The sequence below is a fragment of the Pteropus alecto genome, unplaced genomic scaffold, assembly GCF_000325575.1.
Source record: "Pteropus alecto unplaced genomic scaffold, ASM32557v1 scaffold121, whole genome shotgun sequence".
NCBI classification, from domain to species: domain Eukaryota; kingdom Metazoa; phylum Chordata; class Mammalia; order Chiroptera; family Pteropodidae; genus Pteropus; species Pteropus alecto.
Genome location: NW_006434369.1, coordinates 6,404,072 through 6,431,289, shown reverse-complemented (window position 1 = coordinate 6,431,289; position 27,218 = coordinate 6,404,072). Strand labels below are relative to the sequence as shown.

The 27,218-nt window shown below is 36.7% G+C and overlaps 1 protein-coding gene and 3 pseudogenes across 3 annotated transcripts in view; 2 read left to right on the top strand and 2 right to left on the bottom strand.

Annotated features, from left to right (window-relative positions):
• The window catches only part of DTNBP1 (dystrobrevin binding protein 1), a 125,981-nt gene that overhangs the window by 59,025 nt on the left and 39,738 nt on the right, over positions 1 to 27,218 (bottom strand). For all 3 annotated transcript variants that reach the window (XM_025044944.1, XM_006909251.3, XM_025044945.1), the window contains one exon: positions 7,753 to 7,775. In XM_025044944.1, the coding sequence (XP_024900712.1) occupies positions 7,753 to 7,775 (23 nt within the window). The remainder of the gene's footprint in view (positions 1 to 7,752; positions 7,776 to 27,218) is intronic.
• On the top strand, positions 9,202 to 9,320 carry LOC112477743 (annotated as a pseudogene).
• On the top strand, positions 13,341 to 13,459 carry LOC112477661 (annotated as a pseudogene).
• LOC102892661 lies at positions 20,951 to 22,564 on the bottom strand (annotated as a pseudogene).

Sequence of the window (27,218 nt, the reverse complement as noted above, 5' to 3'; positions counted from 1 at the left end):
AATGGAATATTATTCAGCCATAAAAGAGAGTGAAATGTTACCATTTGTGACAACACTGCTAGACCTCAAGGACATTTTGCTAAGTGACGTAAGTCAGACAGAGGAAACAAATACTGCATGATTTCCCTTACATGTAGAATCTAATCTTTTTTTTTTTAAAGGCAAGATCACGGATATAGAGAACAGACTGATGGTTGCCGAGGTGGGGGTAGGGAGTGGGCAAAATGAGTGAAGGGGGTCAAAAGGTACAAACTTCCAGTTATGAAATAAATAAGTCATGGGAATATAATGTACAGCATGATGACTATAAAAGTTTTCATCATATAAAAAAATTTTTGTAACTATGTATGGTGATGAATGTTAACAAGACTGTGATCATTTTGCATTGTATACAAATATCAAATCATTCTGTTGTACACTTGAAACTAATATGATGTGTCAATTATACCTCAATAATAAAAAGTTTAAAAATAAAAAATAAGTCCACCAAAAAAATTTTTTAAACATTGAGGAAAAAAATCAAATAACTAAATAAATGGAGACACACTCCATGTTCGTAGATTGGAAGACTCAATATTGTTAAGAAAGCCATTCTTCTCAGATTGATCTATAGATTCCATACAATCCCTATCAAAATCCAAGCCTGCTTTTTTTTTGTAGAAACTGAGAGAAAATGATCTTAAAATTCATACAGAAATGCAAAGGAGCTAAAATGGCCAAACCGATTTTGAAAAAGAACAAAGTTGGAGGACTTCCCAATTTTAAAACCTACAACAAAGTTACAGTAATCAGGTATTGTGGAATTAATTGTCCTAAGGAACAAAACTGAGAGTCCAGAAATAAACTCTTAAATTTATGGCCATTGGTTTCTGCAAAGATGCCAAAGCCAATTCAGTGGGGGAAAAGATAGTCTTTTCAAAAAATAGTTCTGAGACCATTTAATATCAGTATGTAAAAAAAAATAAACTTAAGACTCTTACATCACATGAACACAAAAACTAACTCAAAATGGATCATTAAAAAAAAGGATCATATATCTAGATTAAGAGTTATTAAGTGTTGGCAAGGATGAGGAGAAACTGCAACTTTCATACATTGCTGGTTGGAAGGTAAAATGGTACAGCCATTTCGGAAAACAGTTTGGCAGTTTCTCAGAAAGTTAAACATAAACTTATTATATAATCCAGAAATTCTAGTCTTAGCTATATACCCGAGAAATGGAAACATATGTCCATAAAAAGGCTTGTATATGCAACTTTATAGCAGCATTATTCACAATAGCCAAAAACTGGAAGCAATCCAAATGTCCATCAACTGGTGAATGGATAAACAAAATGTAGTGCACTCATACAATGGAATATTAATCCAGCAATTAAAAAGAACAATCTACTAATACATGCCAGAACATAAATGAACCTCAAAAATTTAATACTAAGTGAAAAGAGCCAGACACAAAAAAAAGCCTACATCTTATGTGATTGCATTTGTATGAAACATCTAGAAAAAGCAAATTTATAAAGATAGAAACTGATTATTGATTGTCTGGTGCTGGGGATGCAAGTAGGTATCGAATGCAAACAGGCAGAAAGGAACACTATGGGTAACGAAAATGTTCTAAAAGTGGACTGTGGTGATGGTAACTATAAATTTACTAAAAATCACTGAATTGTACACTTATACATAGATGAATCTTGCAGTATATAAATCTTGCGGTATATAAATCTTGCGCAATAAAACTTTTCTAAAAAAGTATTTCTCAATTTAGCCAATACCAAAAAGTCCTGCAATTTTGTGGATTTATTGGGAACTTGCCTGTAGTCATGAATAAACTGACACTTTTACTGCCCCCCCCCAAAAAAACCAGAATTTGCTACCATTCTCTCCCAAATCTCCTTTACCCGAATTACATACTCTGTGAATGAAAAAACTACCCTAGCCAGAAATATGGGAGTCATTCTAGACTGCTCACAAGAGTCAGGAAATTCTTTTTATTCCACTTAAGTTTCTTGAATCTGTGTCTTTCTCTCCATTCTACCATTGCCTTAATTTGAATATTCTAAATAGTTTCCCAATCTCTCTTACTCTAGACCTGCTCTTTCCAATCTATCTTCTGTATGATTCTAGAAAACCTGCTCTAAATTGCAAACGTAACCCTGCCACCCTAATTAAAATCCTTTCAGTTCTGCAAATCCTATTCTGTCTCTGTCAGCAACAGTAACTTCTGAACTCTTTTGACCATGCACCCTGCCATGAGCAAAACCTTTTAACATGTACCCCAAATGTGTAGCTTTATATGTCATACGCATACATGAATTCCTCTAATAGTTTATTATGTAATATACATAAAAATTTAAAATTTAAAATGATGACATAAAAAAGAAAGAAACAGAAGTTTCAGTTTTCCTCTCCTCTCCTATTGTTTTGCATCCTCACATCCCTCTTTGGAGACCACTGGCCCAAAGGGAAAAGTCTGAACTGTTGTGCATGACATAGAAGGCTGTGTATCATTTGTTCCCTGCCTACGTCTCAATTTCATCCCTCACTACTTCGCCCACACACCATATGTTTTAGCCCTAACAAATTATTTGTAGTTCCCTTATTGAACAAGAAGTTAAAATTCAATTTGAATTCTTGAAATAAAATAAATATCTCTGGATCTTTGCAAATGTTCTTTCCTCTTCTTGGAATGTCCTTATTACCCTTTTCGGCCTGGTGAGCACTCATCATTCAGATCCAGCTCAACTGCTATTGCCTTTCTCCGAAGAGATGATTCCTCCTGCCCTAGTGTGCTTATTTCTATTATAATATTTTTAGATTATATTAAAATTGCACATTTGCCTTTCTGCTCCATAAGCTTTGTCATAGTTCTTTATATCCTTGAGGATAGAGGACAGTTATATTATTCAACCTGCATCTCCATCACTTAAATATTGCCAAATGGTGGCTGAATAGTTTTGCCTTACATGCTAAGCTAACTCTTGAACTGAACCAACAAACTCTACCAAGTTTACCATCTATCATCATATCCAGATTTGTAACATGTTAAGCGTTGCCAAGCCAGCAGTATGCATAATCTGTACGTGAGAGTCACCCAAACAAGTGAGATTCCTCAGAAAGCTCTGATTCAGATGATCTCTTCAATTTTGTGACTTCTATTTTTACTTAAATTTAGTTCTCATCATCACTGAGAACTGCTCCACCTCTAAGATGTCAAACTGAAATTCTTTGACTACAAATCCACCTCAACTATTTACATGTTCTTCACCTTTCTGATGTACGCCACCCCTGTACCTCATATCTTGCTTATTTTACTGGTCTAGTAGGGCCTCCCCATCCAGTCTCAATTCCACAAACTATCATTTTAATCATGCTCTCATCAGCATCTAAGCCAATACATCATTTTTGCTACTCCCACCCCCAATTCTGTTTTAACCAAAGCATATTTGTTTTGGTTTTTATTTCTACTTCTGAGCCTAGTCCTGCAATTTCAGACTATCTTACTTAACGCTGATTTTCAAAAAATTATTTCCTCCTTCCATGTCAACTTTTTCCCCATATTTCTAACCACCTTTTCCTTTTCTGAGGTCTCAGGGCAGGAAAGAGATGTCATTGGGTCCTTTCCAAGAATAACCTATCTGAATATTTCTTTCTATCATCTCTAGGATCTTAATGAACTCAGCATCCTCGATTTCACTTTCTCTCCTGACCTCGAACCTGATTCTATCTCAAGTTATCTTTTCATTTTTTTCTTTTAATTCATGAAAGAATAGTTAATGTCAATGTTTACTTCTTAACTTCTCATATACTTCTGATATGCAATCTGGATTCTCCTTTTACAAATAGCTCTTTCAAGTCACCAATTACCTATTTATTGTCAAATATATCACTGGCGACCACTTTTCTTTTAAACTTTCTCCTCTCCGGCCTTCCTTGTCACTAAATTGTCTTGGTCTTCCTCCTGTTTCTCTGACCTCTCAGGCAGTGCTTTCCAGAGCTAAGCCTTAAATGTGATCGCACTGTATCAGGCTAGCCTTAGCTGCCTTTTCCCATATACTCCCACAATGATCCTCTCACCGTGATAGTGATAACTCCTAAATCCTAGCATGTTTTCCACTGTCAGTCACATTTCTGACATAGCTAGGTGATTTTATATTAAGGAGGAGATTATAAAGAACATTCTCTCACATGATACAACTGGACCCCGTGTTGGTCATTTAATTTTTTAAAAAGCAGTTAATACAGAAATCTATTAAAAACATATATACAAACACTTTAATTTAAAATATAACCATACTTTATTCATAAATTCTATGAGTATAGGTTCACTGATCTGAAAATTCTTTCATGAGCCACCTGTACTGCAATGGATCAAATTTCCAATCTATTTTTAAAAGCAGAGCAGGAATTTAAGATGTGAAACAATCTGTGTAAAGAGCAGGAATTTAAGATGTGAAAAATCTTTCAGGATTTTTATTATTTTTTCCCCAAATCTTTTCTAATTCTTAATTATACCCTTTACGCTAATTTTAAAGCTATTTACTTATAGTAAGTCTTCCAAAGCACTGAACTTAGTTTCCTTACAGTTCTCCTTAACACTGAAGTTTCATCACTGTATCTGAGAATTAAACTGTGTATCACAATAACAAGTATAAATGAGTTCAGAAGCAAACACAACTCAGTCTGGGTAAGCTGTCAATGCAACGGTGGAAACAAAAATATTTAGATGTGCATGCAGACAAGCCACGAGCATTCAGCATGCTGTGGCTGTATGTTTTACAGAGAAAATGGAGAATGGTTAAATTTCATAAGCCACTGAAGGTTAAAGAGCAAGTCTGCATATTAACACCATGTTAAGTCAGGAATCTTATGGAAGTAAGAACAATATCCAATACTAGATCTCCTTGCCTCTACTCCTTTCAGTGGCACAGTATTTCTAGACTTAAAATCTTAAGAGTGATTTTAAGATTTATGGAATGACAATCTTTTTAAAATGAAAGTAGAAAAATTATGAATAATCCCTAAATAATAGATAAGTCTATTCATGCCAATTTCTCATGTTGTTAAAGGACTATGAAAACCTTAGAGGCATACCTCGGAGATACTGCGGGTTTGCTTCCAGATGACTGCAAGAAAGCAAGTATCGCAATAAAGCAAGTCACACACATTTTTTGGTTTCCCAGTGCACATAAAAGTTATGTTCGCTATACTGTAGTCTATTAAGTGTGCAACAGCATTATATATAAGGAAATAATGTACATCTTATTTAAAAAATACTTTATTGCTAAAAAATGTTAACCATCATTTGAGACTTCAATGAGTTGTACTTTTTCCTAATAGAGGATCTTGCCTTGATACTGATTGCTGCCGACTGATCTCAGATAGCCATAACAAATATAACAATAATGAAAAAGTTTGAAATATTGCAAGAATTACCAAAATGTGACACAGACATGAAGTGTGCAAATGTTGTTGGAAAAATGGCACTGACAGACTTGCTTGAGACAGGGTTGCCACAAACCTCCAATTTGTAAAAAATGTAGTATCTGCAAAGTGAAATGAAGTGAAGCACAATAAAACAAGGTATGCCTGTTTACTCTACCTATGCTTACAATAATGGAATTCCTTCCCCATGGAAAATAAAAAATTAAGACTTAAGATCATACCCTCCCTTTTCTATTGTCTATTATTCAAGAGACTATCACTAAAAAGTTTAAAGGAATGCAATATTTGAAGAACACAAAAACTCCCTGCTACCAGTATGAAACAAACAATAAGTAACTAGTTTCAATAATATTGTAGAGATTAGCTATATGTGGCTCAAGTGAAAGGTGAACTGACCCATTAACCTAAACGGAATATAGAAGCAAGAATCCAAAACTTAGTGGATGATATTGATCTATATTACTAACTTTGAGGGTTATTTTGTGTTTTTGTCTCCAATAGTTAGTTATTCACCAGCCTAGAAAAAAAGCTTCCAAATACTAACACAAATTGAATAGAACAACTGAAGGAAGTAATACCTTTTGTTTTCCCACAGGCTATTATAAAGCAAAAATAAAGGCAAAGACAATGATGTTCAAAAAATAAAAAATTGTTACAATTTGAAGGAATTTTTCTTCACTAATGTCTTGAAAGAGCAGTTAAATTTATTTTTTTACAATATGCTACCCATGCTTTTGAAATATTAGTGCAACACTCAAGAGGAAAGAATTTTTAATGAATACTGATACTAAAAAAGCTTGATATGATGCAATAATCAATTTATGGTTTGTTCAAAGTCAAGAACTTTAATTGGCCTGTGGGTTGGATGTACTATTAAATATTGTACATAATTATGGATGTGTGTATAAACAAGATATATTGGCTTAAATTGAATTATTCTACCCAGTAATATGCAACACTACCTAACCTTTTGCAAATTGCTGGCCTCTCCTGTTTCTCTGAACACTGTCATACTAAAAGAAAAGAATGCCTCCGCACTGAGATGCAAGTTGACATTCTGCATAATCAGTGTCCCTGCCTGTCTTTTAGTATTAACTTAATTTTTTTTCTTCTCCTAATATTATATAAAAAGATGCTAGCTGACTAAAAGAGAGTGAACTAGAACATTTTATGAGAATTTCAAATCTCATTTTTAACCACTGATGAAAAATAATGTACACGAGTCACAGTTCACAAAATAAGAATGATCATGAAAATGTACCACATGATCATTTAACATTCCCTCAACAAACTGGCCATGAACTTAATCTTTTACTATAACTGCAGTCAGTTAAATAGAAACTTAGCCAAAACGAGTCTGCTCACTTACATTCAAAGTAAGTATAAGCCTTTATACTTTTATATTGAAGGTTAGTCATTTTTTTCCCAAAACATCCGAAGAGCTCACACAAAGAAACAATTCAGCTGTAAATAATATACTGGAAAATCCTAATCATTCAGTAAATCTAAAGGTCAATATTAGTTTATGTATGAAATACACTAAGCAGTAATTCAAAGTCTTTCTGGTTATTGAAATGAGTCTCTCTGAGAATAGTGATTTCACTACTTAATTGCTAATGAGTATTTGAAAAATAGCAAATTGGAAGGGTCTTGAGATGCTTGGAAAGTCTGTGGTTTTCCCTATTTTTCACTAGTGGTTTTCCCTGACCAGTAAGGGAAAGGTCAACATGACCAATTCTTCAGTGCTCTGCCTTCAGAAGTTCCCTAAATTTGAAAAACAATACTGCATGAGCTTTCAGTATGTGAAAATATAGCTCCTCACAGCTCTTAATTTTATAGATGCAAAAATTGAGTCTGGAAAATGTTTAAGAGACTTGGCCAAAGTTTCAAGATAGTGGCAGAGCAGGACTCAGCTTTGAAAACCTCTCAACAGGTTCAAGGTGACTATGGGGTCAATTGCAGCAGCATAGCTCTCTATCTTTACCACCATACCCTCTCCATATGGCCCAGACTTTGTACAAGAGAAAACAGAATCTTCTTAAACTACATTTTTCAACCTCAAAGTTAGCACTGTGCCATCCAAACATATTACTTATAATGGTCATTAGTGAAAACTCTCACTTGGTACATGTTATAGCTAAAAGAATATCAAAACCAGTTACGATTAAATAAAACAGTATTAAACAAACTTTTCTTGATGTAAACTGATTTAAAGAAAAAGAATAACTACTTTCATCATCATCAAGAGAGAACATCTGACATCAATTAACTCTCATCCACTTTAAAGTGAAGAATTAAACACAAAATTACCTTTGAAGGTTTCAAGTTCCTTCCTGTAGAAAAAAAAAAAAATTAAATTGTAAATTTAAAATAATCTATTGCCAAGACAAACTGCTCTTAGGTTATAATAAAAATTTATGTACTTTAAATGCCCAGTATCTTTAGATGTTCACATATCAATGCTTTACTGAAATTACCAATATAATTAGCCTAAGCCACTATTTTGTTTTTCTATTACCCTATTAAGGACTCAAAAAAATTCTACCAAAATTTAAACTATTAAAACGCTGAAACCTTTGTAAGAAAACGTAGAGCATTTTAATGCCAGCTATGAACCATCTTGGATATATAAGAATCAGTTTATAAAAGCACTTGATTTTCCTTCCATTGATAAATTTTAAATAATAGAGTTTTAAGATCTTGAATTAAATATTATCCAGAATAAGAGTGGTTATTTCCCCTTTTAAATGAAAGGGGAAAACATATATCAAAAGATTGAGGTCCTCCTGACACTACAGGGCCCAGCCTCCAGGAACTCCTCTGGTTGGTAATTTTGTTAGTGTCAATTAAGGATGCTGAAATACAAAGTTTCCTGGGGAAATGAAAGTGAGAGAAAATAGATGAACAACCATAAAACATTTGTGACAAAGAAGTCAAAGCAAGTTGTTTTCAGGTTTTCTTTATAATTTTGTAACTTTTTTTCTCATTGTTAGTACTAATAAAAAGTAATTTTGAGGAGGTAAGTTTACTTCGTAAAGTCTTGTTATCCCACTCAAAATATGAGGCATTTATCTTTTATTTTACTAGAAAGCGAGATATTTTGAATTCTCAAGTCAGTATCTTACACTACTAATTACAATATCCCCCAAGATCCAAAATAGTTGACTACAATTAACAGCTGGCAAGGGAGGACTGGCAATCGGTTTACTGAAAGGTCAAACAGATAATACTCTTGCAACAGTCCAGTGACAGTTCTTAAATCAGGTGATTATGCTGCTTTTCTTTTTCTAAAAATACCATTCTTCATAATAATGCTCCAGTATCACAGTTCATTAAATAAGAAAAAGAATGTTTATTTTAAATCTCATCTTTTCAAAAAAATCATGCAATCGTTTCCCCTTGAGCCAAGAGTCCAACTTCATTCTTAAAAGATTAGGTACAAATTAAACACACCTAAAGCCTACTTTATACTCCAATAATGAGACGAAAGCTGAAATACCTAACAGAAGGGTAACATGTATCGCAAGAGAATGTCTTGAAAAAATACCTTCATTTTACTTTTTACTGATATCCTCACATTAGCAACCCCCTAAAGCCACTTATGGGTGGAAAAGATGATAGATTACTAAATTCAATATTCTGACAAGTAATTTTTTCTATGACTACAATCTTTATACAGTTTCTGCTATCCTTCTTTTAGAATATGTAGCAGTGAGCAAAATTTCTGAAAGGCACCTCCCATTTAAAAGCTAAAACTCAGTCTACGGCCATGTCACCCTGAACAAGCCCGATCCCGTCTGATCTCAGAAGCTAAGCAGGGTCAGGCCTGGTTAGTACTTGGATGGGAGACCACCTAGGAAGACCAAGTGCTGTAGGCATAAAAAATTAAAAATAAGGGATTGTAAGATGACAAGGTCCTTGCTATTTGAGAGGTCAACCAAGTATTGCCTCACCTAAAAAATAAAAAATAAAAAAAAAAGGTAAAACTCAGAGTAATAATTTCACAGACACAGTTCTCCCCGCACACCCCAATACCAACAACCATAAAACAAAGAATCCATTGTATTTTATTAATGTGTAACTGCCCAGTTGAGGAAAACTGCCTTTCATATGGAGTTATCATGCTCACCTTTCAACCTCTAGCTGCCTCATCAAAATCAGTGGGAAGCTGCTACTAAGAGGAGATGCCTAGTAGAAGACTCTTTGTAGGCATCCTCTATTTACAGAATATCATGACCTACAATTGTTAGCAAAATTCCCAAGAAACTTTTCTTCAGACAGTAAATCATTCCTGTACCCTATTCCTAAAAGTGAAGACTGGTTGAAGTAGTGATGGTACAGATAACTATGGTTTAAAATAAAAATCAGTAGTATGAAATTTTTAAAGAACTGATCAAGTAAAGCAGTAGCACTGAGAGCCTTGAAATTTCCTAATACTTAGGGTAGACTCTACAGTTTGTTAGAGGTAATATACATTAGGAAATAAAGAAGATTTATATGAGAAAGGAAGGACAGACATGTAAAGCAGAGGTAACAGTGAACCTGAAGGTGGGGAGGCCAAACAATGCAGGATATATTTAAGAAAACAGCAAATATTTCAGAATAGCAGGCTGAATGAAGAGAAGGTAGTGGAAGATAAGGTTTAAAAGGTAGAGGGTTCTGAGTGACAAGCAAAAAGAATTTGGTTTTATTTTTAGCAGGAGAATGAAATGAGCAAAGCTATGTTTTAGGAGAAACATGCCTGCTGATGGACAGATGTACTGACAAGGGGGAGAACAAAAGCAGGGAGTACTTTGGAAACTGTTAGATGAGTTTGAAGACGAGCTAATTAGTGTCTGGCAAAAGCAGCATAAGTGGCAATGGCAATAAAATGGAGGAGTTCCATTTTAAAAATGCCACAGAGAAGACTCAATAGTCCACGGCAACTGATTATATGGGGAGAAGTGGAAGAAGGAGATGACCACATCGATCATGAGGGTTCTAATCTAGATCACTGAAAGGAAAGTGAATTCATTAATAATAGAAAACTTAGGAAGAGGAATAGATTTTGGAGGGCAGTGCATCATGAGTTCACTTTGGGACTTGATGATATAAACTGGAAGGATGGAAACCTAAGGCTGGTGATGCTGAACGACAATTTCCATCCCCTACAGCCTACTCAAGGATTTAGTTCCTACAGATTTCTACTCCCTCACTTCCCATTCAGTCTTGAATCTATTCCAATTTGGCTTCCAGACCTTACCACTGCACAATTAACCTCACCAACAACCATCATGTTGCCAAACGCAATGATCACTTACTTTTCATCCAAATCCCTTAGGCAGCATTAGATCAAACTGGCGATTTCCACTATTTCCTCAATTTCTTTTTTTAGCTTCTCTATCTCTTCTAGATCACTAAATGCTTGAACGCTGCAAATTTGGTTCTGGACCCTCTTCTTTCCTTAACTTATATTCTCTCAAAAGGCAATTTTATCCTGCAATGTAGCCTAAAATATCACTTATAGGCTACTGACTTCCTGATTTATATTTTGTCTTGATCTCTTCTTTGAGCTCCAGATTCATATGCAACTGCCTATTTAATAGCTCTACTCAAAAGTGGAGTACGCTTCTCGAACATTTGCAAAACAGCCTATTCTTTCTTCAGTCCCATCATCTCACTAAATGGTATTAACAAGTTCCTCAAGCTTTGGTTTATCCATCTCCCTCATTCTCCAAATCCAATCCATCAATAAATCCTGTCAATTATATCTCAAAACATATAATTAAATCATCCGTTTCTCTCCATCATCTCTGACATCAACCTTGTATAAATATCCATTTTCTTATACTGAATGTAAGCTTTGTTGAGTTCAATCATTCATTCGACAAAAATTTAGACACTAGGAATAATGAGAGGAATAGCAGTAGGAATAATGCTAGGTTTGGGATATACACATTCCATCACCTCAAGGGCTTTGGTGAGAAAGAGAAGTAAAGCCACAGTTAGAAATCAATGTCATAGATTAGTGCTCTGGTAATGACTTGCTGAGGATTCTCTAGGAATAAAGAGTAAGGAGCAACTCATACATTTTGGTTTGACAGGAGGAGCAAAGATTGAACTGAGTTTTTAAGCAAAGTAAAACTGATGATGGTGAAGATAATATGTAACATTTATGCAGAACGTAGCAGATATTTTACTCTTAACCATTATGTCATAATCTCAGTTAACTAAGTGAAAAGCCATAGGTAAGCAGGAGCTTTAAGTCTGGTTACTCTTCAAATTTTATTAGAGATGGTACTGACAATAATCAATGTAAAACAGTGTTCAAGTTCACCTTGAAGACAACCTTGATACTCAACTGGCGATAGCCCTTATCTAAAGTCCTACAACATTTAACTACCAGGGTTATAACACCTCATGCAGTGCACTGTAATGCAGTAATTACCGTACAGGTGTCATCTCTACAATTACACTGCAAAGCTTCTGAAGTGCAGAGGTCATGTCTCATCTGCCCTGTTCATACATGTGCACAGAATCAGACCCAAAAGACAGTCAGCAAATCATGGTTATCAAGTACAGTGGCTGTAGAACATCTGCTTCTTCAAAGAAGCTCCCTTGATATAACTATAGAGAATTTTATTCTTTATTAAAAAAAAAAAAAAAACAACTTGGTCACATAATATTTTATTTGATAATATGTTTGCCACTTGCATTTTCAAAAATCTAGGCCTTATTTTTAATAGTTTAATAATATTTTCAGAAGATTGAATAAGTAGAAAGAATTGAAATGCCTTCTTTTAGATTTTACTATATTTTAAAATTTATTCAATTCAGCAAATGCCTTAATAAAATTTAGCATAATGAAATCTGAAACTAAAAGATTCAAGAAATAACACCAGACTCAAAATCTAATAATATTTCCAAAGGGTGAAACAGCGACTTAATTATTTTCTCTACAGGGGTTGAATGATGAGGGCAGACTGAAAAAAAAAAACCAGCATCACATTAATAAATAAATTTATGGAATATTGAAAAAAGTATATTAAATCTGTATGTATAAAAATCAACTAAATAAGACACACAGATGCAAACTTAATAGATTGGAACCACTGGATAAATATCTCCACAAACACAATCCTCTCACAGATGGAAACACATTTTCTCTAACTACCAAACTGTTTCCCTAAGACAAAGCCATGATAAAAAACTAGCACAATGATTCTACAGGGTGAAACACTACATTCAAAATGCCAATGCAAAATCAACTCAAACATTTTTCTTCACACATGAAAATGTTTAGGGAAAAATTTTTTTAAAATATGTAAGCAATATTTTTTGTATAGAACACACTTAAGAGCAGCCCTTCATTATGGCTGATGGACAGACTCAATTACCATTAAACCGCTTCTTCAGAGGAAAGGTCTCACAAGACCTCTTTCACAAAGGACCACTTACCCCTCATTACTACCAAGTCTGTTGTTTCCAAGCATTCTACAGTCATGAAAATGTGTACTTACGAGCTTGATGGGTTTGTGGTTAACAGAGTAGAAGGTGGTTGGGGATTTGGAATAGAGAGTTGGTCTTCCTGCTTGAAGTAAATTTTCTCAAAATTGTCTGCATCTTAAAAGTCCCTGTTGTTATTTCTTATACAGACCCTGCCCAGCGTATGTGTTACAGAAGACATTTTTAACACATTATCTGTAAAACAAACCTCTTGAAAAGCAGCTAGCTCATCATAAAACTTGTAAGTCCTTATTTATCATGTTATTAATATAGTTTTATATATTTATCTACTTTAGGCAAGAACAGTCTACAAAGTAATAAGATGATAGGATCCTAGAATCTTGGCATTTAAAGTTGAAAATAATCTGAATGATATGGTAATAAAGATTTGGGATTTAAAAAACGGACCCCAAGTCTACAGCCATGCCACTCTGAACAAGCCCGATCCTGTCTGATCTTGGAAGCTAAGCAGGATCAGGCCTGGTTAGTACTTGGATGGGAGACCACCTAGGAAGATCAGGTGCTATAGGCATAAAAATTAATTAATTAATTAATTAAATAGATAAATAAACCGATTGTAAGATGACAAGGTCCTTGCAATCTGAGAGGTCAACCAAGTGTTGCCTCGCCTAAAAAAATAAATAAAAATTAAAAAAAATTAAAAATGGACCCCAAAAAGATAATCAAAGTCTAGGAAACGGTCTGGTTGCTGGCAGCACTATGTTATGTATTGAGAATCAAATTCCCCCAATATTTGCATGAAAATTACTTTCTCTGACTTGTTTTCCATGAAAACTATTTGATTTGAAGGAGGAGGCAGGTGGTTGAGGAAAGAAGGATAAAGGTGGATGAGACAGGGGTAAGGAATATTTATTAGAGTTCTAACTGTATCTGACACATAACACAAAACACGTTACATATACTATCCCCTATAACTCACAATACCCTATTGTAGGTACTATCATCCTCATTTAATACATGAGAAAAATGGAGCTTAAGGATGAAAAGCAACCCAATTAATAGTGACACGACTGGAAATAAAGTCACGTCTCACTCTGACTCCAAGTGTATGTAATCTTTAGCATCCAGAATGCAGTTCAAGGGCCAAATATAGTCTATCTGAATGCAAGTTGTGACCTACATAAGATATTTAGCCTCACCAGGAAGTTACATAAGTAAACCACCAAGTCTACTGAATACCAGACTAATGTGTATGAAACTTAGAGCTACCCCAAAATTTCTGGGCAACAACTGGGTCCACCCAGCTCTGTGAAAGTATATTCTTTTTGGGAAACTATTGAAAATTGAAAGCCATCACCACTGATGTGAACATTAAAGTGAAAACCCCACATGTTCTTGAAGACATCTTGTGATTTTCAAAAAGAGGTCTGTTAAAAACCTTTACTCTCATGATGTACTAAAAAGTGTCCAGTGACTAGGCCACAACAACTAATTGGTCAAATTTTTTTATTGAAAAATTATTAAAAGAAGTCTAATACATTTGTATTACTGATTTTTTTAAATCCAATTTTTATTTGGCTATCCAGCTTCGTTAAGAAAAAAAAGCCCACCCTATCACTCATTACCAAGGCAGTGGTCTATTGTATCTCAGCATTCTACGGTCATTCCACACCACCTGAAACTATATATCCTTACAGGCATGTAAGGTGGTGGTAGGAAAATGGTGGATTAAAAAAAAATCAATAATCCAACATCCAATAGCATTGCTGATCCAGTGGTACAACTACTAAAAAACCTTGCTTGCACATTTTCACGATTAGCAATTAGTCATAATTGCTGAAGTGGTCAATGCAGCGAAAGAAGCCCGATTCTTTTCAGACTCTACAGCATCCAAAACCCAGAGTACTAATACCTTTGTGTGGAGACAGTATAATATAAAGGGCATAAAAAGGCTTTCAAGTGAAAAAACATTGGTCTGGTATATGGCTGGTAAATTATTTGCTTTCCTCTAGTCTCATTTTTCTTATTGGTAAAAACTAGAATACAGTGACTCAAATGGTCATCCTGAGAATTCTATGAGTTAATTTAGACTAAGGTGTTTAAATACAGTGCCTGGTATATAATAGCAAGTGCTCGGTAAATGCTACTGTTATCGAATTAACAACATCATCATAACTTAATTTTTATCTTGAGGATGATGAGAAGCCTTAATCAGATCTGCATTTTAGGAAAAAAATGAACACTCTAACAGTAATATAAGTGGTCTGAGGGACAAAATTATAGACAAGAAGACTAATTAGGAGGCTATCTTTATAACTGAGGCTATAAAGTTGTGGGCTTGAACTTAGGAAATGACCATTGAAGACAGAAAGGCAAAAACAGACTTAGCTACTTACAGCTAAGAAAAATATAGATTAAATATTTAAAGTACATCAGGGATCTGGTCTCCATCAATGTCTTCATATTATAAAACCTTTATACATTCTCTTTGCTAGTAACATTTTAACTTTAGTGTGCCATGTATCTTGTCTGTTCATCTGAATTAATAAATCTTTTAAAAAGTTCAGTTATGAAATAAATAGTGTTTTAACTTTCCTTAAGTCAGTCCAATGTTTATTGTATAATTTTAAAAGATACTTTTCAATTTTTAAAAATTCATGTAAAAGCACAAAATATTGATATCCTGATAAATTCTCATCTAACCGAATTAATCCTAGATAGCTATATATCAACTTCTATTTTCTCTTCCTCAAAGGGGTAATGTTATTTTATATGACAATAATTTACTTCTTCGATATTAGTAAACATGGTCATAAAACAAAACATGACATAACATTTCCAGAGAAAAGAAAATGATGATCATTCTAGGGGAAAATGTCCCTCTTTGAAATCCAGTATAAAACCTCTCCAGTAGCCAAGGAGTGCATGCCCACTGAAACAATTAAGTTCCAAGTTTCTGAGCCAGAACTAAAGACTAGAAATGGAAGGAGGCAGGCAAGAAAAGACTTTATTAGCCACAGTAAAAATGGGCCAACATAACCTTGCAAGAGCATAGCCCAAGAGAACAAGAGGAAGGACTGCCACAGAGAGGAGGAGCACCTCATTTTCCTGCTGCTGTGTTTGCTGTAATTTTTCCCTGATGTCACTGATGTCAGAGAAGGTAGGGCACACGGCTAAGTATGTCCCGGCCTGTCCCATCTCTAGAATCCGTCAAGAATACCAGACAAGTGAGAAAAGCAAAAGGTCATACCATGGTTTTAGCTATGCTCACTTGAAGACGAATATAACTGACTTCAAACTTTTGAAAGCATACCCGAGAAAACAGTAACCAATGAGAAAACATAAACTCCAAAATGGCACTGGGTCATATAAGATATAAAATACTATTCCAAATTTAATAAACTGATTCTAACACATTGAAAGTTATTACAGACTCCGTAAACTATAATGCATATGCTATAACAAATCTACCTTCAGAAAAAAGATTAGCTTTTTTTTAAACCCAGGATAATCACAATTATGTTTTGCTGAATTTCAGTAAACCTTTCTCAAGACTGCTATACCTTTAGTTTTGACAACTCTCAACTGCAAATATATACTTTGGGTTTTCATTGTCTCCATTAAAAACAAAAACCTTTATGAACCCCAGTTTATAGGATGACATTTACCCAACTGGGAGGACAAGTTCAAGAAAAGAGTACTGCAAACCAGCGGTCCCCAACCTTTCTGGTACCAGGGACTGGTGCTCCTATGAGAATCTAATGCCTGATGATCTGAGGTGGAGCTGAGGCAGTGATGCTAGCACTCTGGAGCGGCTGCAAATACAGATGAAGCTTTGCCTGCTTGCCTGCCGCTCACCTCCTGCTGTGTGGTGGTTCCAAGCAGGCCATTGACCAGTACCTATCCACGGCCCGGGGGTTGGGGATCCCTGCTATAAACCTATTAGAGAAACATTATTTATTTTTATTTTTACCTTCCCCAAAGAGTTTTCACTTAGAAGGGCTGAAATTAAATGCCAAACGTGTCAATAATGTAGAAAAATTTTTACATTTGGCAAAATTGATTCAAAATAAATAAATTATAGAAACTATATCCTTCCAATAAGAAAATACTTAATTCTTATCCCCAGAAATAAGAACCAGAGATCCAGCTGGCACTATACATCTTATAATTCAGGCATAATGCATCTAATTACACTGTACATATCTAGTTCTAAGTAAACACAAGTAAAGACATCTTAAGGTGTTACAGTTGAATAATCAATGATTGCCAATGTCTTCTCCTGGCTTAACAATGCAGCTAATAGTTTGGAAACAAAGAATAAGAGCTATCACTGGGCAGCAAGGCACCTAAACCAAACCTCCGGCAGAGAGCAGGAGAATTATGATACAGACCCACAATCACACAGACACTTTATTAGTTACCTCTACAAGAGCTGGTAACATCAATCTTTTTAACAGAAACCCAAGGCAATGTGAAAGATCAAACAGATTCAAGGAAGAAAGATGAAAATTAAATACTAAATTAATCAAAAGGCACTACAACACAACCTAGAAACTTCTACCACAGTGGTAGTGGGCTAAAGAAGATTAAGCTACACAAAATAATCTCACGTAAATGTTAGAGAACACATAGTAAGAAGTGAGGTTTGCTTTCCAGAAGACTACAGTATAATGATCATTTGGGCACAAGAAGATATTTGGCCAGGAAAATATTTGGTCAAGATGGTTGAAGGGAAAGAAAGAGGTACAAAAGAGACTCTAAGCCAGCAGTCCCCAACCTTTTTGGCACTAGGGACCAGTTCTGTGGAAGATAATTTTTCCACAGACTGGGGAGTGTGGGGGGGTGAGGATGATTTGGGGATGATTCAAACACATTACATTTAATATTGTGCACTTTATTTCTATTATGATTACATTGTAATATATAATGAAATTATACCACCCATGATAATACAGAATCAGTGGGAGCCCTGAACTCGTTTTCCTGTAACTAGACGGTCCCATCTGGGGGTGATGGGAGACAGTGACAACCAAAGTTTGTTGCTTATGTCCAGTCTACTCTGTAATCTCATTTTGGTTGCTGTCACTGCAGAAAACCCTGCTTCACAAAGATAGGATGTTGGAAATGGAAGCAGGCTTTTCAATGCTTTTGTGGCAATCTCAGGATATTCTGCCTTGACTTTAATCCAGAACGTATGGAGATTTGAAGTTGCCTCAAATATACTTTTAAGGCCACAGTCCTTTGCGATCTCAAGCAGTTGATCCTCTTCTAGCACGGACAAAGTCAATTCACCTGGCTTACTCACAAAGTGGTCTCAGTTCCATTCCCTCCCAGATAATGGGTCTTTTGTGGTTGGGAAGTAAAGCTCAAACTGTTTTGAAAGGTGAGATAGGTGATCATGCACCAGCTGGGAGAAAGAAGGCCCTAGGTTCATACTCTTTCAAAATCTCTGCTCATGTTTGAAACATGTCAAAAATCTCATTGTTCACTCGTCGCCCCCATAATTCCAGTTTGGCTTTGAATGCAGCCACTGTATCTGTTGACTTGAACACTGTTGTCATTCTCCCCTGAAGTAAGAGACTGAGTTGGTCAAGCAGGATGAATATGTTACACAAGTAAGTTAGTTTTGCGACCCATTCTGTGTCACTAAAATGTGCTGCAAGTGGTGACTATTTTTCTAAAAGAAATCTCTGGAGCAGCTCTTGTAATTCAAAAACTCTGGCCAGTGATCTACCTTTAGAAAGCCATCTTACTTATGCGCATAAGAGAAGACGTGTGTGCTCTGCATCCATCTCCTCACAGAGCTGCGCGACCAGACGTTGAGTTAAGGGTACGTAGTTTAATGTGGTTGATAATTTTAATCACATCCCGCAAAATGTTAAGTTCAGGTGACATTTTTTGGCTAGCCAGCATTTCTCTATGGAAGACACAGTACACAGACTCACACTCAGAAGCGACCTCTTTGACCCAAGTAGTGAAACCAGAAAGCCATCCAGTCATGGCAGCCGCTCTGTCCGTGCATATACTGACACAAAATGACCAATTCGGTCTTCCTGATATGTGATCAAAGACTTGAATAGTTCTGTAGCCATGGTGTTGGTTGGCAACAAAAGTGCACATAACATATCCTCACGCACATCCTCCTGAGAAACTGACTGCACAAAAAACAAGCATTGTTGCCTTGCCGTCAACATCGGTAGACTCGTCAACCTAGATTGCATGCCATGGTGACTCATTAATCCTCTCTAACAATTGTGCCTCAATATCCTCTGCTATTTCATCAATTCGTCTAGTTACGGTGCTAGCTGAAAGAGGAACACACGCCACCTTTTGAACTGCAGCCTCCCTTAAAAGTTCATGATAAATGTCCTTAGCAGCAGACAGGATCAACTCTTCACCAATAGTAAAGGGCTTCTTAGTTTTAGCAATGTGGTTAGCCATTGGGTCCTTCCAGCTTTTCAAAGAAGCTCTCCAGTGATGTTTGTTTTTTACTCATTTTGGCTAGGGTTAGCTTGTGGGCTTCCCAAAACTGTGACTGACACAAGTGAACAGTGTGGGAAAGAGGCACATATGGAAGTGGTAAATAAAATAATGGGCAGGCCACACGTGGACTGAAATAAGAGTTGGATTCTGACTTAAAGCCTGCCACCAGATGCAGCTAAACTGTCACTTGCCACTCAATGATAGGGTTTTGATATGAGTCTTCAAGCAATTGATTTATTATGGCTTCTGCGCTATAGTCAAACCTGTTCTAATGTATTTATCTGTATTTGCAGCTACTCCCCAGTGCTAGCATCACTGCCTCAGCTCTACCTCAGATAAATCAGGCATTAGATTCTCACAAGGAACACGCAACCTAGATCTCTCACCAGCACAGTTTACCATAGGGTTCATGCTCCTATAAGTATCTAATGCTGAAGAATCTAATGCCTGATGATCTGAGGTGGAGATAAAGTGGTGATGCTAGCTAGCGCTGTGGCTGTAAATACATATGGAGCCTCCCTCGCTCGCTCATCTCTGTCACCTCCTGCCATGCGGCCTGGTTGGGAACCCCTGATCTAAATGACAGTCTTCCAGCACAGGGTGATGGATCAGGCTTTTTTCTTCCTAAAAAGCATCTATTGCACTGTGCTGCCTCCCCTCAGGCCCCCACCAGATGTAACCAATTCAAGGTTTGTGTACCCTATGCTTCAAAAAGCCAATATTCAGCATATCAGAGTTTGGAGTAAGGAAAGGTTTATTGATTGAGAAAGTGCCTATGGGGAAGATGGGCGTCCTTTAATGCTTCTGCAAATCCATCTTAGGAGCACTTGAGGTTCAAGTATTTTGTTTTGTCAAGAGAAGGGAGGAGGGGTGAGACAAGAGGTGGGTGAGAATTCTAATAGCTAGGCACTAACTGGGATCCAAGGCAGAGCACGAAATTTCCAAAACTCTTTGTTCCAGGTTGGTCTGTTGACTCCCGCTGATCTGAGTCTGGTCCTGAGGTTTCCACAAATCTTTGATATAAAGTCACTGTTTTACACAGATTTCCTCACCTCTTCAGGAGAGACTACTTCTGACAAAGAGTTATTTTTGCAAAATATTCAAGCCTCAAGCAGTCCAGACAACGGGCTTATCAATAGCAGGAGCTATTATTGGGAGAGGGAAAGGAGGAGGGAGAGAAAGAGAACATTTCACTCTGTTACACCAAGAGCTGCCTGTCTTAGCTGGGTTCTGGGCTGCCCAGGGCTCTTGTAATTGAACATAGACCTTAGAAAACTTGTCACATGTTATTGGGGTGGAGGGATTGGCTTTGTTGCTAGTAGTTCTGAGCCAAGGAAACCCTGAAGCATTCCCATGCAAAATAGTCTGAGCTTCCCCAATCACATCAAACAACCCCAACAACAAACTTCAAAGTCTGAAGCCTTGCAGCAGCTGAGTTACAATTAAACCTGCAAGGCTCACAAAATCAAAGAAGCCAGAATGAGATGAGGCAAGAAGAAAACTGAGCAGCTAGTCTTAATCTGTTTTTCCCTAAATATACCTGATACGGGATACAAGCTACAAGCAAGCTGGGTCTTCTGCTGAATTTTTCATCAAATACCTAGAGAAAATAAGGGGCAGGGTTCACTTTATTTTTTAAATGCCTTAGAAGTTATTCTATTATAAAGGAATATGGCTGAAGAGGAAGAAAACAGATGCCCCATCGTGAGTTCTCCTGATGGCTTTTGCAAGGATCACAGAGACATCGATCACCTCTACTTTGGAGCAATGCTTATGCTTCATTTTATCCTCCTGAGGTATGGTACTGATGACTATGACTGCTTCAAAGCATGTGTTATTGATGTGAGAAATGGCTGGCCCAGAAAAGATTCCCTGAGTCAAGATAGAATAAACTCTGGTAGCTCCACCTGAGAGAAGTTTGTCAGCTGAATGACAGGTTGTGTCACAAGTGTCAGCCATGTCAGCCATGTCATCCACTAGGATGGCCACGTGATCCTTCATATCTCCTACCTGCACTTTACTGGCTTTCTTCTGTTCTTTGTGAATCAAAGCAAAGTCCACATTCAACTGGTCTGCAATCAAGGTCACTCCCTTAGCTCCCCCAGCATTGGGTGAGACAATAATGCAGTTTCTCCAGAGATGTTCTTCTTTATCCACTTCAGGACAGCTGGCTGCATACTAATTGTCCACAGGGATATCAAAAAAGCCCAGAATTTGATAAGCATGCAGGTTCATGGTGATAGTATGATCTGTACCTGCTACAGAGAGCATATTTGCAATAAGCCTGGCTGAGACTGGAGCACAGCTCTTATCCTTCTTATCCTGTGGGCATAAGGGAAGCACGGGATGACTGCAGTAACCTGGCTGGCTGAAGCAATCTTGCAGGCATTATTCATGATCAAAAGTTCCATTAAGTTGTCATTAATTTCACCACAGCCACTCTGAATGATGTGGACATCCTCTCCACATACATTTTCGCCACTTTCCACCGAGGTCTCCTGGTTGCTAAATTTCTTAGTAACCACCTTGCCTAGCTCCAGGCCCAGGTGGTCAGCAATTCTCTGGAATAAGTCCTGGTAGGAGCTGCCGCTGAAGATTTTAATATTCAGCATCTTGACCAGGTACCCTAGGCACTCTTCGTTCAGCAATCACGATCACTGTTGCTGCGGCTGAGACAGGAACTGGGCTTGGCTCAGAGACTCAGTACTAACTGCTTCTCATTGCTACTCTACCATCTACATTCCAGCCCTGAGTGCTGCTCTCAATTGCTCAGTGCCTAGGAGGCGGAGCCAACAGGGAAGTCCACACCCCACCAGCCTTGAGTAGTTGAGCAGCAGCAAGGAGGCAGCTCCTTGCTGTCTAGAAACATGATTTTTAAAGAATTAAATCAGGACATGAGTTTTTAATATCGATGGCAAACGGATTCCTTGTCCAAAATAATGCTTAAAGAACTTAAATATCAGTCCTCCATTGTATTTACTATCAACCCAAGGATCTAATAATCTGTTAAATAATCCAGCTACATCTGTTCTTATGACTACACATAAAATCTGAAACTATCAAGATTTATTTTCCAACAGACATTTTAGAACAAGAATTTTGTTAAGTTCAATTCCTTGTCAACTCATAAGCTTAGGTTTGATTTTGAAAAAAAAAATGTAAGATGTGATTACACATTCATGAAACCAGCAAATTCATATTCTCTTTTCAAGAGGTCATTGGCCTAGCAAGTGTGATTACTGTATAGTAATAAATATAATAATTTACTATTAATTAACCACCTGGCACCATCTAAAATATAGCATCTAATGGGAGGAAGCAGTAAAATGAGAAAATGGAGGAGAGAGACACAAGTTTGGGCTTTAAAAAAATATATCTTCCACGTCTCTAATTTTTTTAACTTACAGAATAGTTACAATATCTGGTTTTAATGTCGTCTGCTAATTCCAACATCTATATCAGTTCTAAATTGGCTTTGATTGGTTATCTCTTTGATGTTTGCCTAGTATCTTTGATTTGATGCCAGACATTGTGATTTACCTTGTTGGGTGCTAGATATTTTTGTATTCCTACAAATATTACTGATACCGTTAATTTGTTGGAAATAATTTGATCCTTCTGATGTTTGCTTATATGATTTGTTACGCAGGGTTCATTATACCCCCTATCAAGGGAAGACCTTCCTGGGTGCACTTCCCAATGCCCTGTCAATTATATGAGTTTTTACAGCGTGGCTGTTGCGAACAGGCACTATGTAGACACCGGGCACTGTTAACTAATCCTCTTGGATGTTTTTTTCCTCCTGTCTTGAGTAGCCTCCTCACATACATTATTAGTACTCCCTGAATATTCAAGGGAAACCCTCTGCAGATTTCTAGGATGCTCTCTGTGCAGCTCTCTCCTCTCTGGTACTGTTGCCTATAGACTCTAATTGCCTTGGTCTTCCCAGACTCTCAGCTCGGTCTCTTCAACCCAGAGAGCATGTTGGGCTCTTCCTAGTCTCCCCGGTACCACATTCCCCTCCTTCTCTCCAAACACACACTTTCTACACTGTAGGCGGGAAACTTTATCAAGGCAGAATACTGGAACAATCATAGGGCTCACTACACTTGTGTCTTGTCCATCAAGGCTTACTTCTCCTCTTTGCCAGATGTCTAATGTCTTAAAAAGTGTTATTTCATTTATTTTGTCTGGTTTTTGGCTGTATCAGGTTGGGGAGTAAATCTGGTCACTGTTACTCTACTCGGTTTTTGGCAGATGAAGAAGTCCACACCCTTCTTGTAAAAGCATTGCCTGAGGGACAGTTCTCCTGATCCATTTTGCATTCAGCATTTAAACGGACCTCCAATACAGAACCTCAGGAGCTGATTATTGCCTTTCTGCATATCTCCCTTGGATAAGGTTCTTTGGACCTTCTCTCTTGAATCCAGAACCATTTTTACCCTGGAGAATGCCATTGCTTTCTTCTGTTCTACTCTCAGCAAAGCCAGGCCTATGTGCCACACTTCTGCCAAGCCTCTCCAGCACCATCCCAACTTTCTAAAATGCAAGTACAGGTCAGTCCTATGGCCTACTACCTATACGAATTACACAGTCATTTCTTGAAGCTCAGGAGTTTGGCAGGTTATTCTCTAGAACACAAACTGGTCAAACACAACTAAAGATAGGCTGTAACATCTCAAATAAATCTGTTATGCTTTGCTTAAGGATACATAAACTTAATCTACAGTCCATATGTTACCAAAAAATAAAACAAACACAAAGAAGAGCATAGTTCTGTAGCAATAGCTATAATACAAACCGAGCAAAAGGAATAATGACTTTCACAAAATATGCATGAACACTAAACCTCATCAATAGGAACAGTGACCTCCTCCACTTACAAGAGACAGTCTCTAAGAGACAGCAATTAAGTTTCAAAGTCTAAATGAATAAGTGAGAATGTTTCTAGAGTTTAATATGGCCCTAAGCTGATTTCAAGGCCAATAAAAGACAGTTAAAATTATCGGTCATTTATAATTAAGCAGAATTACTAAAATCACACTGTTCTTTGAGATGTAGCTATTTTCAGAGACATTCTGATAGTAAGCTACATACTGAAGGGGAACACAAAGGATCCAGAAATTAAAAATAAGAAATATTTTCATTAAATTATACACTTATGTCTGATTTTAAGTACAATATGACTAACGATTGTGAGAGAATTTCAATAAGCATTCCAAGGAATACTATGGCAGTACTGGAAAGATTAAAAACATATCACGTTGAGACTTGACATTTCTTTTTGGCTCTACTTCTTCATTCTCCTAAACTTATTTATTGTTCATGATTCAAGATCTTTGCACCTATTATTCCTTCTGCTTGGAACTGTATAATCCTAGATCTTCATATGGCTGTCTTCTTATCCAGGTCTTAGTTCCCTGTATGTTCTCAGAAGAGCCTTCCCTTCTCATCTACCTCAAAGCAGCACCCATCCCCTGACCTTACCACTATAACATTATCCCGCTTTATTTTCTTCAAAACCTATATAATTATCTGAAATTATCCTTTTTAAATTATACATTTATCACCTCTTTCCCCCCAACTCTGTGACTAAAAATGTAAGCTGATTCTCAAATTTCAAGTCTATTTTTCTAACTGCTAGCTAGACAAACTTGTGTACATGGTTTTAGCTTCTTTATTTTGGTTCATATACCAAATGTGAACTCTTTTTACTTGATGAAAAACACATTTCCTATTGCTTATGAAAGCTTATGCAAGGGATCCCTGAGTTAGACTTGGATGGCTAAATCATCTTCTAAACTGACAACTTAGCCACTAGCATTAGTACTTGTCTCCTGCCTATAGCCACATCCACTATACTTGTTTTACTATTTATCAAGGCAGTGTCTATTCTCGTCCATAAAAGGTATTGGTAATAGCAATATCACTTTATATGCTGAAAGTTATTAGAAAAGCTATTTTTAGGCATTTTCCCCCTACAACTATATAGTTCCTTATATGTCACTTTCATTAGATAACTAGCTGAAGGATGACCTTCAATGCAGAAATAGGTTAAACTATCTATTCAAATGTCTTTTTCCAAGGGTAGTTAGTGTTATCAGACTCTTCCCTGGGAACATAAAGCTGTATGTTCCCCTGCCCACTGTGAGAATCACCGCCATAACAAGCCACCACTATTGTTGGGAACAGATCATACCCCTACTTTTGAAGGGGGCAGGCATCTATTGTCTGTGCTAGGATGTCCATCAAATGTATGATGAACTATCATATCTCCAGCCTCAATTAAGATGCACTGATAACAACATCTGGGACTGATTCAGTTTGTTCCAATTCGAAAGTCAAAAAAAAAAAAAAAAAGATAAGTTTGGGGATGGGGTCTGAAGACTGGGGCTCTGATGCTGACCCCTAAGCAGACAGACGATTTCATGTAACTTCTCCTCGACTCCAATAATTGCTGCCCAGCTTACTCCACAGGCTCTCATGGGAGCTGAATAAGAAAATGCATTGGAGCCTATTATAAAGACTATTTGCATTGGAGATTTATGAAAAATTACCCTTCATTCCCCCATTCTTTCCATCCCTATTCAGTTGTCTGCCCCAGGTTTTCTGGAAAGCTACAGAGCGTGCAGACATTGTAAACACACACACACACACACACACACACACACACACACACACACACACACACACACCCTGTTTTGTTCACATATTATCTCCTTCAGAGCAAGAAAAGGAAAATCATTAGTTTAGCATCTTGTTAAAAAGGTAGGAGGTTTATTTTTGAGAAACTTCTCTTGTGAATCAGATAATAAAAATTTAATTTTGGGTAACAGTATTTGAAAATTTCTCAGATGGTGTTATATAGAATACCTAGTCACAGAATTTTAATATGTTTTACATGCAAATTGGGTCTGTAAGCAAGTAAGTTGTGAAATGCTGAGTCAAACCAATTATTTTTTACTACAGGGATTCTCAGAACCCTTAATACGCTGACATGTACTGCCTCAATGAGCTAAAGACAGGGTAAAGTGTTTCTGGAACTTAACTGATCCCGGAATGTTTTATCAGTGGCTATCTTCTCAGTGTAGTATTCCATGTAAAACACTTCAGGGAATGTTGCAGCTAATAAGAAATATCTTAATTCAATTTTTATGTTTATCAAAAATAGTATATGTACATTCCTTGAGTCAAATCATATCTACAAGGGTTTATTTATGATAAGGATTAGTTCCTTGCTCCAGATCTCTCCGCCTTCATGTCCTGTCACAAGCAGCCACATTCAATTCTTTCAGGTATTTCTTCTGGGATTTACCTCTATTATTTCTAAATAATATGCAAATACTCATATTCTTTTTTTTCAATTTTAAATATTACTCACTGATTTCTTGCTGTGGAAGATGAAGATTAGCTTTTCTTAAACCCCTCCTACCCCTCAATATAAACATGCCTCCTCTCCCCATCTTCTCTTAATAAGTTATATTACAATTCTCACTTAAATCAATATTCTACATTTAATTATTATAAAGTTGTGTGTGTGTGTGTGTGTGTGTATACACACACACACACACACACACATATGTATATATATAGTTTGACTGAACCACGTAGTGTGTTATTTCTTTTCTTATAAAACTGTGTTTTCCCTTAGTGTTAACAGCTGGCTTGTTGGCTTAGTTTTTTAAAAACATACTTATCACTAATTCATTATCGAACTCTCCATCAGCGCTTATAAACTCCACTTAATATGGTCAAGCATATCACACAACCCATGTGCTTCACTTTTTCCCATTGGAAATACTGCTCATGGAATCATCCAGAAGGTCCTCCTGCTAGTGTGTTTT